Source organism: Onychostruthus taczanowskii, unplaced genomic scaffold (genome assembly GCF_017590055.1).
Source record: "Onychostruthus taczanowskii isolate IOZ18803 unplaced genomic scaffold, ASM1759005v1 scaffold87, whole genome shotgun sequence".
In the NCBI taxonomy this organism is placed as follows: domain Eukaryota; kingdom Metazoa; phylum Chordata; class Aves; order Passeriformes; family Passeridae; genus Onychostruthus; species Onychostruthus taczanowskii.
In genome coordinates, this window is record NW_024506662.1 from 2485876 (window position 1) to 2501380 (window position 15505).

The 15505-nt window shown below is 50.0% G+C and overlaps 1 protein-coding gene across 1 annotated transcript in view; it reads right to left on the minus strand.

The window, feature by feature from the left end:
• Nucleotides 1-15283, minus strand: part of ITPKB (inositol-trisphosphate 3-kinase B) — a 66920-nt gene extending 51637 nt beyond the window's left edge. The window contains exons 1-2 of the mRNA XM_041425088.1: nucleotides 15007-15283; nucleotides 12660-13731 (exon numbers count right to left, since the gene is read on the minus strand). Of these exons, the coding sequence (XP_041281022.1) occupies nucleotides 12660-13568 (909 nt within the window). The 5' untranslated portion in view covers nucleotides 13569-13731; nucleotides 15007-15283. The remainder of the gene's footprint in view (nucleotides 1-12659; nucleotides 13732-15006) is intronic.
• Between the last annotated feature and the right edge of the window lie 222 nt (nucleotides 15284-15505).

A 15505-nucleotide genomic window follows, 5' to 3' on the forward strand; every position in this document is an offset into this window, starting at 1 on the left:
CATTGCTGATGCACTCATTGGCCTTGACTCCTCATCCTGCTACAGGCATTGATCCCTGCCCTCTCCACTGCTGGGGACCCTGAGCCACCACAGAAAGTATCAGAGCTAGCAGGGAGCACAGCCTGCTCTGATGCTCAGCCACTGCCAGCCCCTCTCCTCTACCATAAAAACATCCCTATCCTGTCCACACTATGAGATTCATCTTTCAGTAGCACTCAAATTACAGCAGGCCAGAAAAATGCTTACAAATCTGCCTGTTTCAGGCGAAACCCAGGATTTTCCCATGAACGGAAAAGATCTTTCCTATAGCCTGTAACCCAAAGGGGCTGATGTTAAGAAGTTTGCTATCCCACACTGCAGCATCTATGCTCTCCCTCTTTTGTGCCAAAACCCTCCCAAGGCATGGAGAGGCGGGGCTCAGGACACAGTGACGGTAAATCTCAGCAAAGGAGGCTCCACTCGGTCACCAAGAGATGAGGAAATGGCACAATCTGTCTCAGCCAGGCAGAAAACACAGCAGGGAACAGCAAACTCAACTATGGCTCATCGTACAGCAAACACGTGTGTTCCTTCCCCTCTGCCTGGGGAAACTCTGTGGCACGTTTTGGCTACAGCAAAGTGATTACCAGCTGTTTGCTCATTTTCCTTTAATGAATCATTTGAATGAGACCAGTGTGAGTGTCAGGGGAGTGAAAGTCTGTCATTCAGCTGTCTGCAAACCCCGGCTTCTCTGAAGATTTCTAGATCAGATTTCAGGGCCTCAGGAGTTTGGGTTATTTTTCTAAATGAGGCTCAACACTGCATCTTCTGGGGAAGATGCCAGTTATCTACAAAACCTACAGCTCTTATTAATTTGATACCACAGGTTTCAGTCTGAATCACAGCAATGTGTGGTTGACCTCAGAATAAACTAAAGTACTTGCTCCATGGCATTAGACTTAAGGCTTGGCCAGCATGGAAGCTGGATTTATTTTTAACACCTGAGCTCAATCAAAAAACTAGGGGAGGTGAGATGTTCAGGTTGGGCTGGACACAGCTAAGATCACTGGGCTGAGAAAGGAAAACTCCACAATGTTTCATCTGGAGCCAAAGCAAAAGGAGGTGTTTCATTTTGGATTATGAAAGTCCTAAAAAACCTTTTCTCTTCTCTTCTTTCAATGTGTTTTAGTGGTGAGGTCAACTTTTAAGTGAAAAATGGCATTTTGAATCAAATCTACATTTCAAATACTTGCAAAACATAAACAAACCATCCCCAAAATGAAACAGTTCATTCTGAAAGTGTCAGAATGACATGCACTGCTATTTTTAACCTCCCTCCTTCTTCCCCCACCTCTGTATTTTTTTCTAGGCCAGAACTATTCAGAAAATGTGTTTGAATTTGTGAATCATTTTGACTCCCCCTCTCCCCTGACATTTGCTGGAAAATCTATTCTATGCCAAAAAACTGTTCTTCCAGATCCAGCCAGCTCCTACAACCTCTTGTCCTGCCAGGGTTTGTCTGGATCTGAGGCTCTGACTGCCCTGGGGACACAGCATGGATGGTCCAGAGGAAGAGCAGGCCAGGAGGGCAAGCCCCAGCCTCTGTCCAGGCAGTGATGGGCTCTGAAAAAGCTCTGAGCCACCCTCTCTTGAGGCTGAACAGGGAGCTGGGCTCCAACAGAGGCCACCACACAGAAGGAGTTCCTCATCAGGCTGTGGCTTCCAGGTATGAGGGGAGTGCTTAGAGTTTTGGTTCTCTTGGAAATATCTTGCATTCAAAGCCGGGCCTCTGAAGGTTAAGTGGAGGTACCATAGAGGCTTGGAGCTGTCTCCTGTCAAGGTTACAGACAATTTATCTTTGGATTCAGTCAAGACTTGAAAGCTCTGAGGCTTGCAATGCAATGTAGAAGTTTGATTCTTCATAGCCTGGCAATTCACAGAGCAATTTATGCCTTTGCAGTGCAAGTGTAAATGTGACTGCTCCCATTTGTGCATGTTTTGCTACTACCCTGAAACTTTTAGTAAGTGGAAAACTTGGATCTCTCTCAGTCCTCACATCCAACTTATCTCTAAGTCTTGCAGATTTTTCAGGATAGCATCCCTAAAAGAGTCTTTCCAGCCTATCCACCCAAACAAAATTCACTTTCTGGGCTCATCACATCATATACCCACTTCTCATCTCAACAGCCTTTGCTCTCCAAAGATCCATCAAACTCCTTGCTGAAAGATGGCTTTTTGAATCTGTCATTTGGCCCTTCTGTGGCTCTCAGCCTTCCTACCTTGATTCCTTCTCCTGAGGTGCATCTCCAAGCTCCTTTCAAGACTGTGATTTATTCTATTCCCATCACTTCTTATTTCAGCACTGAAAGGTCAGCTCCTGCGTATGCTCAAGCATGAGATCAGCCTATATTAAACAGGCTCCTCTGAGCTTTCTCCCTTCTGGGAAGGGTTCCCATCCACAGGAACAAACCTGGAATCTGGAACTGCCTCCTGAGCCACCCAAATGCTCAGAAACCAAATTCCAGACTTGGTTGGGATGTATGACACAGGGAAGACAATAACAGACTAGGTGGCATCGTGCTACCTCTGCATTTCCCTCTCATTACCAGCCCAGCATCTGGTCAATGTTTTGGTCACTTGTGACCACCTGGACTCCTCTGCTGCTTTCCTTGACTCAGAAAAGCCATTCCAGCAACACAGGTTAGCATGAGAAAACAGAGACCTGAGGAGAGAGGCCAAGTCTTTTCTCCTCAACATGAGACACAGATGAGGGGCTGCTAATGGAGGAGCTGAGCTACAGTCCTGGCTTCAGACCTTTTGTTTTAACCTGCCAAGCAAGGTGGCTTCCACGAGAGCCAGACAACATCAACTGCTCCCTCCTCTGAGAGTCTGGTTCAGTTTAGAACTGCTTTTCTAAAAGCTTATCTTGAATATGAATTTTACAAAATTTTTTTTGTCAGTGATCGTACATCTTGCTCAAAAGCTGTGACACGCACTGTTTGTGTGTGAAGGTGGGAATGTGACATCCAGCTTCTGTTTGCTTTGCAAAAAGATCAAGGTTAGTTCCCACTCCACTAAAAGCACGGAAGGGAAACACAGGATTTGTCAAGCAGAGATAAACCGAATTGAGAACATTTTATACACAAATTCCGAGGAGAAGGTTAAAACAATGGAGCTGGGAGAGTACACTTGTCACGGCTTTTTCAAACAATCCTTTTTCCCATATTCTTTTAAAATACAACAGTAATTCAGGTGGATAGAGATAAGCCACCGTTCTAAAATCTCTTTCCTTTGTTTCCTTTCTGGCAGCCCTGGTCTCCACCCCAGCAAGACATTCCTCCCAGGAACCCCAGGGTGGAGGGCTGTCAGCTCTAAGTAAATATGGCTCCAAGGAGAGATAATAATTAACGCCCTCTTTCTGAAGCTGCTTTGGCAATTACCATTCCAAGTGCCAAGGTCTATCTATTAATGGCAGGCCAAGACTGTTTAGAGTTGCTGCCCAGGGGTGCCCTGGCAAGGGCACGATGAGATGCTGGGACTGAAAGGCCAATGCAGAAACGCTCACCTCTTCTCCTCCCACTTGGAGGCACTGCCCATCTATTCTTCTGCTGCCATAACAGCACCTGCCTGGGCTGTGCACACTAGCTGTTATCCCACGCTCCATCTGCAACAGCACCCAGAGGTGGGAATACCACCCTGGGATTGTTCATTTTCTGTGGGCACCCAGGGCAGGACAAGGTACGAGGTGATACTGAACTGGCCTCAGTGCAGCTAAGATGAAGCTGTACAGGCGTGGATAAAAAAAAAATTAAAAAAAAAAGAATTTGGCTCCACTTCAGAGTTCAAAGAAATATTTGAGCCTATGGGCACTGATTCAGGCTCATCTCTAATTATGTCCCAAGTTCAGCCTTTAAAACCAGTTCTTTAGTCCTCAGTAAGGGTCACTTAGCAGTTGTTATTACAGTTTCTTGCCAATCTGTTGTTGGATTTTCCACTTGACATTATTAAGGGATTAAGTTGTTTGTCTCATCATCTTTTATCTGTCCTGTTCAGTTTCCTAAAAACAGACTTTAGCCAGACCAGAAAAGATAGGAGGGAAAAAAAAAAGCCCAGCATTTTCAAGATATAATCATGGTTTTGGATTTGCCATTATTATTGTTTAAATTTATTACTTTGGATATGTAAACTTTGCTGACTCCTTAATCTGGAATGTATTAAAGAAAGCATTAGGCATTACAACAAGTCATTGGATTACACTGCGCCGATTCAGCTACAGCTGTGGAAGAAATATATAACAGGAGATCCCGTGGAGTTATACATTTCAGACTGAGTTCATCAATTGCCATAGAGAAGACAAAAACAAATGTAGCTGAGCCTGGAAAGAATGTTGCTAAAATTGGAGAAACATTTAATGCGAGTAGCCTAGGGGTGCAATAACTTTGCCTGTAATTTAACAAAACCCACCCACATAAAACATACCGAGAGAGATTACAGATTGGACTTTCTGATCTGCAGTCTGCCAAGAAAGCAAACCTGACTTTTTTCCCCTTCCTGCAGATGCAGGTTTAAACGGTCCCTGCAGAGTGTTAAATATATATTACCCATAATAGCAACCACATTACATTTGGACACACTGCTAATTCTCCAGCTGGCTGCTCTGTACCTTGCCTGCAGTGGGAGGACACCCCTGGATAACTAATGGAGCTGGCAGCTGCCAGCAAAGCAAGTCCTAGGGTCCACATGGTGAGAAGGAGCCTGCTCACCTCCCCCTCGCTCCCACCCCTTCCTGGAGCCCTGGTCTCCTCTCTTTTGAGAGGTACGCCCGGGCTTGTGCTTAAGTACCCCTTTAATGAAAATGTTTCGAACGCGTTGAGCTCAAGGGGATGAAAACTATTCCTACGCCTTCCCAAAACGCAGGTCTGCAACCAACAAGGCTCAGCGGTGAGCTGAAGGCCAGCAAGGCTCCTGCCCTTCTCTCGAGCGGCAGGGATCAGAGATTGTTCAGCAAGAAACGAGAGAAAGACACCCAACCCTGAAATGCAGTTTCCAAAAAGCTTCCCTGCAGAACTTTCCATTTATAAACCTCCTGTCTCCAAAGGCTCTGAGGCACTGGACCTGTGAACGGGCAAACCCCCCCCCAGAGGAACTGCATCTCTGGTTCATTAATTCTACCTAAGGCTGGATTTACCACAAGATGTAACTGGATACATGCAGGAGTGAGCACGGCGAAAAACGCTCAAGGACCAAACCTGCAGCATGCTCCTGCTGGCTTCAGCGGAGCTACAACAGCTTTTATCAGCGTTTTATCTGACCCTAACAAAAGGAGCAAATTGTTTAGCAAAGGAAGAGGGCTCTTTGATTCTATCTTGCTGCAGATGAATTGCCCAAGCAAGGGCAAAGGGACAGGAAGCGAAGGGGGAGGAGAAGGAGCTGATGCTGAAGGTAGGTGCTGCCATTGCTTAGCCCTTGCTAAACAGCCCCTTCTGCAAGTGCTGATGGGGTGGGAGGAAAGAGTTGCATCATCTCCTTGCCATAGCCATTTGACCAAAATGTTGTGCTGGTTACTCCCAGTGGAGATACGCTGGTCTTCATTCTGGCTGCAGGGAGTTTTGTGACAGCAGACTGGAGGCCCCATGAGACCTCCCTCTGCTTTGCACAGTACAGGAACCCTATTGTCCAAAATCCAAAGTACAAGACTTAAAGTCAAGGATGAAACCCTGGGAAAAACTCACATCAGTTCAGCGAGATCCATGCCACAGCAACCCCAGGTGCCAACATCTCTGCAAATCAAATGTGTGAAGCAAACAGTGAAGAGACAACCTGATTCTGTTCTTTGATTCTAACGCATTAAAATGTCTGCAGGCATGTCCCTCCTGAGCACATCTATGTCTTTCACAGAGACAAGGGATGCTTTACTATTACTTAAAACCACAACAGTGCAGAATGCTAATGCAGTTCCTGTTGTGTAGCACTGATCAGATACTACACTGTACTGCTTACAAGAAGTAGTTGTAAGTGCTAAGCACTTGTTGTTTTACCCCCTAGATCTCCTTCCAAAAGCAATCCTTGTGTTTTGACCAGCAATAAATCTTACATCTAAAAGAAGAACTGAATTCCTTCTACTGGCTTGTCCCTTTTCCCATGTCATTAATGAAAAGAACTTTCTTTTCTACAAAAAAAGAAAAATCACTTCTTTCTTTTCATGGCTGGAATGTATGAAAAGACTGAAATAAAGATCAAGAGAAGGAAGAGTTTAACATGGGTCTTAGCAGCCTGCAGCAGCTCCTCACTCCAATATTACCCATCCCTGGGAAATTAAGGTCAGAAACCACTCTGCAAACGCATCCCGTGGCTGGCAGCAGCGATGAGGATCTCTACAGGCACACAGCTGTGACAGCAGCTCTGGGCTGAACTCCCACCATGCCTGGGAAAGAAGGAGCTGCAGCCTGCATTTTCCAAAGGCTTCCACCAATCCCCAATGCATTCCCAGTGCATGCACCCAGACTGAAACTTGCAGCTGGAGACCCTGAACTTCTGAATGTACCTGCACCAAGCCATGCTGAAAGACACTGCTGGATGATCACCCTGTTACAGAGCAAGCTGAATTTTGCTGTCTAAACACTGATTTAAAAGCCAGTCACAGGCACTTGCTTTTGAGGCTGGTAGACCTCAGACTGAATCAGATTTCTGAACTACTTGGAGCCGTTGTGCAGGCTATTCATGACCTGGGATTGTACGTGTAGGAATAAAAATTCAATTCCAATAAATTTTATAGTAGCCATTCGGAAACAGATTCCTCTGTCTTAAAGCAAACTCTTGGGTTAATTGTCAAGATCCCATTAGAGTAAGAGAGAAGAAAGCTACGTTAGGAGAACCTTAGGATGCCTGAGGAGACACCCAGCAAGGCTAAGCAAGATGAATGCCATAAAAGAGCCATTTCAAGTGACACAGCAAGCGTGGAAGCCAGCATTCCCCAAAAAGGCACATTTAAGAAAAGGGATTAGGCTGCAAAGCTACTCAGTGATTTGAAAATGTTAACATTTAGTTTTCACTGTCTGTTAAATATTAACATATCTTTCTTAGAAAGCTTGGCTGGGCTTCATTGGAAGAAAGCAGGTCAAATTTACTGCACAAATTTACCTACAGGTATAAACAAAATAATCTCTAACCATTACAGAAGACTAATCTTAGCTGAAGCGACATTTAATGTCATACACAGATGCCATTATTTCTGTAGTGAGCTAGAACAGAATTACATGTACAGAAAACATTAGCTCAGCAGTGGCTTTCAGCCATCACATGGCACATGAGAACTCAGTGCTGCACTAATATTTTTTTTTACATGCAAATCTGTCCTAACACATTATAGAAATAATATGGAAAACATGAGACAGGTGCTGACTACAGCTTGGGTTTTGTCATTGCAAGCCTCTAAAAACCTGAAGACAAAACTCTGAAGCTTCCACTGATCCATGAAATTCACTCTGCGGACGCTCAGTTTTCCATCCAAGGGATCCAAACAGGCAAACTCCTGACATCCGGCAATTCCCACCAGAAGAGGTGGAAATCTGGCTCTTTCCAGAGCTGGGGACTCTAAGGATGATGGGCCTAACGTTTGTTCTTCCTGCACCTCAGAAATATGGGAGGAGGTTTATTTTGCTACTTTCATGGATGCTCTCAGCATGAAATTTTTTTGAGAAACAAAATATGCAAGAGACAGCAGCTGCGCTAGCAAGTAAGTCCTTCCATGAAAAGGATCTATGTGCCATGTAATTCCTGCCCTGTCAATAATGGAGAACGTGCACAGAGAAGAAACTCTTCCCAGTGAGCTGAAAACAGCCTTGAAGTAACACCATATGTCTCTCACTGGGTTACAGCAGCATCTTCACTTGGCCTCTGTGGGTGGGAGCCCATAAAAAAGCTGCTTATTCCCTGAGAAGGTCACGTGAGTAGGTAGAGGATTAGCTATGGAATAGGGAGTGACGCTTTGTGAAGTCCCTGGAGTGCACAGCCTCCATCCACAAAGAGCCTGAAGCTCTGCCCAGCCCTCCGAGCTCCGGGGTGTGCTCACCTCATCCCAGCAGGTCGAACACGCCGTGCTGCCAGGCCTGCTGAGCGTGCTGTTCTGAAAGGGGAAACACACAGGTGCCCACCTCATTCCCCTCTCCCCCCTAGTCTTCCTGCAGCAGGGAGACTCCATCCCTTGGCAGCTTACCAGGTGTGCTAAGCATTCTCCCTTGCAATGATGTGCATTACTAAAAGAACAGTCGCTCTTCTGAGTAAGCCAGCAGGGCCCTAATACACCAGACATTATATTGATGCTAAATCAGAGATACCACTCACAAGCTCATAAGCTTAGGAGCTTTTAAGACAAACACAGTGGGAGTAAGGAGTGAAAACACATAAACACAGTTGGCATAAAGATATATATTCACAGGGCTTGCATGCATCACCATAGCCATGTGGTCATGGTTTCTGTTACACGGAGACTTCCTGATCACAGCGACAGCTTGGAAAGGGAATGAAAGCATATTTAATTTGATTGATTTTTATAGGAACAAATCAGGACTCCTGTTGTCAGCTTATGCCTTGGAACATCTCAAAGAGAAATAAGCAAAGGTCCCAGAGGCCCTTGGCTGACACTAGCCCTATCTAAACTTGGCTCCTTTCAGGACTGCATTAACAGCCATTGTGAGTCAAACAAATAAATCAATTAAAAGAATGCCTGTCATCAGCACTGCCGTTAGCTTTTTCCAAAAGTTCTTCCATTTCTCACAGGTTAATGGAAGTCTCTTATTCTGAGAAATCTACTCAGCCTGCTGAAAGGAGCAGAAGTTTCACAGAGTACCAAGTCCCTTGATTACTATTCTGCTGTACATCCTTGCATTTCCCCAGCAGCTATAGGAAAGCCAGGAAGAGGAACACTGCAGTGTCTTGCACTGTTTTTCCAGGAAGGGGTTCCTTTCCCCCCCAACATGTAATTTTTCTATAGTACGTGCTTGCTTGCACAGTTTCTGCCTCTCCCCCCACTTGTCTGTTGCTTTGTCTCCAGTTTTGGAGAAGCTGACAAACTAGGGAATTTAGGTCAATGACAAGGACTCACTAATGACCAGCTTTGGAATATCTTTTGCTTAAGGGGCGCAGCCGGTTTCCAAGAGTGGGACAAGTCTCCTGCTGCAGAGTACATCCTGGTTGTCAGCTCTTCCTTGGGAAGAGCCAACAGAGCCCCCAGAAGGGCAAAACTCATACACTGCTGCTTTTCCAGCCGAGAAGTCAGTGGTACTTACTTCAGGTGTGAAATCTCCTCAGGAGACTGGGCTGCCATTTCAGGCTACCTGTGCCACTCAGAACCTGGGACAAAGGAGCACCTTCTCCCTTCCCTACACACCCAGCCTGTGCGATCAGCCAGGAGGGGAGAAATTCCCCTCAGCATGAGACAGCGATGGAGGCAGGTGCCTTCCCACAGTCGCTGCCTCCTCCTGCCTCAGGGGGTTGGTGAGCAGAGCCCTCAGGTCAGCTCCTTCCCCAAACTGCCCGTGCTGGTCACAGGGGGTGTGCAGAGAGTGCTCCCCTGCGGCATTTCCAAACCACAGTGTCCCCATACCAGCACGCTGCCTGGACAGCCCGTCCCTCCCACACAGCCCCAGAAGTGCAATCGCTCGAGCGTCTCTGAAACCTTGCAAGCATCAATAAACAAGCGTGGGGTTCCTCCGGCAGCAGCCCACAGCCTGGGGAAAGCCACAGCTGCAAAAGTCCTTACGTGGAAGTTTACTCAGACCTTAAGTGGATTTGCAATTAAACAACCAAACGTCACGTTGCTCCTGCTGTCACTGCACTTCACAAGTCTGCAACCACCGTGGCAGGGTCACTGTTCCTCAGTTCTGTGCAGCCCACTGAGTACCAGGGCACTCCAGGGACAGGGAAAGCTCCGAGCAAACTGTTTCAACAAACAGACACAGAGCCCGTTTCACTCACAGAGCTGCTCCAGGTCACAGCGTCCAAAAATGTGGCCACAAGACCTCCTTCCCTTTCACTTGGCAGCATAATTTTCTTACTGGCCAACTTTCAGGGCTGAACACAAACAAAGTTTCCTACCTGCAGTACAAACGGAGGACGAGTCCATGCCAGCCGGAGGGATCTGCCTGTTTCCCCGGGATGTCAGGAGGAACTACAATAGACCGCCGGACATCCCTAACAGATTTGCTAAACCAGGCAGCCTCCAAAAAGGAAGGGCAGGAGCAGGCCTGCTGTTTATCAAATCTGTAAACATGCTATGTGAGATGTGCAGCACAGACTGTCTCTGCAGCAGGAACTGCTTTCCTGACGCTCCTCATTACCTCTGCTCCAGGTACAAGAGCCTCCCCTGTGCCAGCAGTGCCCAGTGCAGGCAGGCAGGGCTCTCTGCCTGCCCTGCGTTTATCTACTCAACCCACAGGCACCCAGGGGCACCTTGTTGGTTTCTCTCGGCCGAGATCTCCCAGGATTTGACTAAAAGCACGAGTTGTGGAGAGAGCTTCTCACACATTCTCCCTCATTACACAACTCATTTCCAGACCATGTGCGTTGTTGAAAGGAAACAGTGAGTTCATGAAAACAAATGAGTGTGCAACCTGACACTGCTTCAGTAGCTGCCTTCTGCTGTCGTTATGGATTTACAAGATACTGCCAACCAGTACACAAAGCTGGGTGTTATTTATACGAAATCAATTTTGAATTACTGGGCATTTGCACATGATCCTGCTGAGAAGTTGACTACAACCTGCCAAAGTCAGTGATCAGCCCTGTATGGAACCTGCGGAGCCCACTGGAAAGTATCATTGTAAATTACCCTCGCTGCCCCTGCTGAGACTCCAGCACTGAAACACAAAATCAAGTGCACCTCCATAGCCTGCCTGACACATTTTGGACCACATCTTCCTCTCATTTAGCCTGAGTAGTCCCATGGAGCCCAGCAGTTACTCTGATCTTAGACCTGATCCGAGCTCGCTCTCATCCAGAGCTTTTAGCAATACAAATGAGCCCTGCCTGTGCACTGCTGAGCCACCGGCCTGGCTGAGCTCACTGGAGGCCACGGGAGGTTGTGCACAGTCAGCTTGAGGCTCCAGGAAGCTTTCCACAGGAGCACCAGGCATGCTTTTGCCCATCAATGAACTGTTTTCAGCAGCAAATCAGTGGGATCTGGCACTAGGAACAGTCATTAGCGCAGAGAATGGAGCAGAGATTACTACAGCTCTGCACATAAAACCAGCAGAGTTTAATCAGCACAGGGATTGTAGCAGCTCCCAAAGGGAACAAGCTGATTCATCAGTTGAGAGCCCCAAAATACAAAACTGTCTGCAAACACGAAGAACTGCAGGCTCATAACTATGTTAACTGCTTTTACTCAGCTGCTGCTCCATCCTGAGCAGAACCAAGCCTGGATTCTTGGAATAGGACAAAAGGAGTACAAAAGAAAATATATTTATTTCAGCCTGCTGAGTGTTTTACAAACCACAGTCTCAGTTCTTCCAAGTTTGATGCCTTCACTTAGATTGTTTCCCTGCACTAGTTTTCCTTGTGTCATTGCATTTAGCAGGAGTTTCACTACCATGTGTCTACAGGAAATTAAGCATAGTGAAATACATCATTAAAGTTCATGAGCCTTTGTTAAACTCTTTAAACTAAGGAACCACTGGGCTGTCCTGCATGTTTCATGGTTTGTCAGTGGGAGGCTCCAGTGCTGGGCTCAAATCAATGTAATGTCTCAGAGCTAGACGATAGCAGAGACCATGTTCTGGTTGGAGAACCTCGTGATGGGTGCCTTGCACTGGGTTAAAGTGGTTCAAAGCCCTCTGGACAAGTGGTGTGACAGCTCAGAGCAAAGCAGGCTCTGTGTGATGCACTCACACATGCAATGAACTCCCCTAGTGACACCACAAACCCCATGACTGTCTCATGCCTTTGGAGAAAGCCTCAGAGCTCTCCTCTGTGAGGAGACCTTTCTTCTCTAAGGGTAACACAACACTGATGATTTCTCTCGCCTTAAGCCTCACAACCAGCTCCACAACAAAGATCCTGAAACAAATGAACTTAATATAAATACCTAATAAAAATATGTTAACCTAAAACATAAGATACCCCACAACCAAGAAGTATTATTCAAAAGGGGAATTACCAGAAATTCTAGAGCATTTTGCTTCTGTGTGAAAGACACAGAGACATCGTGGTGATGGGCATCACTGTAAACATGAACAGACAGTGGGCCCACACAGTTTCAACTCCAGGGAGGAAATAAATTCTCCCTCAGGCTCATGTAAACCATGGGAAACCTCCAGCACCCAGGGAAGCTGTGCTGAGGAAAAACTGAAGCTCGTAACCACATGTCAGTAGAAGGCTGCAGTCCATGGATGTATTTTAAGCATGCTGGCAGGCAGCTTTGCAGCACCAGGGAAGCTCTGCAAGGACAGTGCACAATCCAACAAGCACCACTACCCTCTCATGAGAGGATTTTCCGACTAGGAACCCCCCTTCCAAGTCTGAAAGTTTTTCATGTGAGGGAAAGCAAGCACCACTGAGCAAGTGTAAAGTTTCTCTGCAGAACTCTGCTGCAACACACCTCTGCCCTGCTGCTGCAGCTGTGCCTTGGAGCAGGGATGCCACAACCCTTCACCCCACCTCCCCAGGGCTGGTGCAAGACTCACCACTCGGGGTTTCTGCTGGTCCAGGGTCTGCAGGAAGGCGGGGGTCTGGTCCAGGGTGCGCTCAGGGTCACTGGAGATGTCCTCCTCGGACTCCTCCCAGGACGAGGAGAAGCCAGTGGAAGACGCAGAGGATGATGAGAGCTTCCGGACGGGCAGGCTGCCAGGGGGCACGGCGCCCGCCTCCTCCTCCGGGCCCCCCAGGTCTGTGACAATGACGGCAGGGATGCTCCCACCGATGGCTGGGTGCTGGCCCTTCAGTCCTGTGGGAACCACCACCACCTCCTCCTGCCGTGATGCAGGCCCCGACTGCTCCAGGGGGCTGCTGCTCTCTGCCAGCTCCACCATCGGCACTGGCCTCCTGGAGGGCTCTGCAGTGCTCAGACAAACCTGCCCCCCACCAGCATCGGGGGCCTCGCTCTCTCCGTAGGCTCTCGGCCTGGGTCCAGTTCCAAGTCCCACCGCCGGTGCCGTGGGGCTGGCCGGCCGGGGCCGGGCCAGCCGGGGGCTCCGGGGTGGCTGGGCAGCAGAGCTGTGCGCCTGGATGTGCGCCTCGAAGAGCCCCACTTTCTGATTCACCTGCACGTTGTGCAGCTCCCGCTGAAGCTGCCGTGCCATGGGCGGTCCCGGCTGTCCCTCCTCACCCCGGCTGCCCCGCCGGCCCCCGGGGCTGCCTGGCTGCCGCGGGGGCTCCTCGGGCAGCGGGAAGAGGAAAGCGGGGCCGCAGCGCGGGGAGCGGGGCGGCACCGGGGCCGGGCTGAAGACAGGGAGCGAGCGGCAGCTGCCGGGCGTCTCCGGACCCCTGGGCAGCACTTGTCCGGGAGGAGGCGGCGTCTTGCTCCTGCCGCTTGTCACCTCGCTGTTGCTATTCATCATCACCAAGCTATTGAGCGCATAGCAGTACACGGCCATAGTAGTCAGCCGGGGAGCACGGGGGGGCCGTCGCCTCTGCCGCCTCGGCGCTCAGGCTCTGCGGGGCTGCCCGGGGTCTCTCCGCGACGGGACCAGCAGCATCGCCAGCGGGAAAACGGGGAGCTGGGCTGGCCCTGGCCCGCAGCTCCATAAAACGGGACAGCTGAGGAGAGAGAAGCAGTGAGAGTAGTGCTGCGCCCGCCCTTAGCTCACCATCCAGCTGGGCACACAGAGTGCCGGACTCTTCCCTTCCTGTGTGCCCCTCCCACCTGCATGCATCCCCAGTGTGCCACCCGTGGGGACACGGGCCAGCCGTCAGAAGGATCTGAGTGAAAGGGAAGTCGGGTTTGCGGCTGTTTCCCCTCTTCCCTGCCCCCTCTCCAGGTTGCCTGTCGGCACAGCTGCAGCAGCAGTGTCCGAGAGGACACACAGCCAGCAGCCATTCCAACAACAGAATAAGAGAATTATGGTTAACTGGTGTGAACTGAAAGTTGGTAGCTTTCAAGTGCTTGCCCCAAAACCTAGCATTTTCAAAAGGAAGATAAAAAACTCCAAACAACTTAAATTTGCCCCCCTCCAGTCTGTCACCTATAGCAAGACCAAGTCTCAGGAATGGATTTACGTTATACGATACATGTGAAGACTCCCTGCTTGCACTGTTTTGTATGGTACAGGGTCACATCTCAAGTTAGTCCCCTAACCCACCATGTGCAACAACACGGCTTTGCACATCTTCATGAATGCCCTGGCTAAACGTGCCTTCCCTGTGCACATCTGCTGTCCGGGACATTGCAGGCTGCAACTGCCTCCAAGTCACAGCCCGGACCCCACATGCAGAGATGTGCAGTGCTGTTTGTTCTGGCGAGTGTGTACACACATGAGAGAGGCTCTGCTTTCGGAGGTGGCTCTCTGCGCCCCCGTGCATGTCAGTGTGCTTTCCGTCATCTCCTGTTTGCTCCATGTGCCCTGGAGTTGCAGTCCCCATCCCGTGTCGGGGCATGGGAACTCCTGAGATCTGCACAAACACACTGCCCACATGAGAGTACAAACTTGTTTACACACAGTGCGCTAACTCTGGCTATGGGTGAACACGCCTCTGGAAGCACTCGTGTGTGATGCTATCAGCGGTATCCCTGTGAGGCTCCTGGCAGGTAAATGCCCTCAAGTCTAAGCGCAGTCCCAACTGACGGTGTGACCAAAGGGCACTCCGGCTCGGCTGCCAAAACGAGCACCGGCATAAGGTGCTCGGCCAGACTTCGGCTGTGGGACAGCCCGCTCGGCCCCGGTGCAGCACCCTGCCCCTCTGCCCGCCCCCAGCTCGCCCCTTCCTCCCCGCGGGGCCCGGCTTGCTCCCCTCACCGCCCCCGGCGCGGCTGCCGGAGATCCCCCGGCGGAGGGGCGGCCGCGACCCCCTCCTTTCCCCGTCGCCGCTGCTTACCTGGGGTCGGGATCCGCGCCCGCCCTCAGTGCGCGCCGCCCGGCAGCGCCCGCCGGCGGCCGCGGGGCGCTGCCGAAACCATCGCCGCGGGGCTGCCGGGACTCCCGCTCCCTCCGCCGCTCCGAGCGCCTCTCCTCGCCCCGGGGCGGGCCGGCCGCGCCGGGCTCTGCCCCTCCGCGCCTCGGCGGCCAAGGCTGCACGGGCGGCTCCGCGCTCCGGGCGGCTCCGCGCTCCGGGCAGCTCCGCGCCGCGGCCCCGGCGCCCGCTCCCGGTGCGGCTGGAAAGGCGGAGAGAGCAGGAGGAGGAGGAGGAGGAGAGGGAGAGGAGCGGCGAGGAGGAGGAGAGCGGAGGGAGGGGGTAGGAGAGCAGGAAGGAAGTTGTGAGTCTGTCTGGGGTTGAACTCAGCGGAACAAGTTTTTTTTTTTTCTCTTCTCGCTCGGCTCAGGCTGGAGGGAAATACTGAAAAAAAAAAAGTTTCCATTGTTAACTAAGAGAAAAA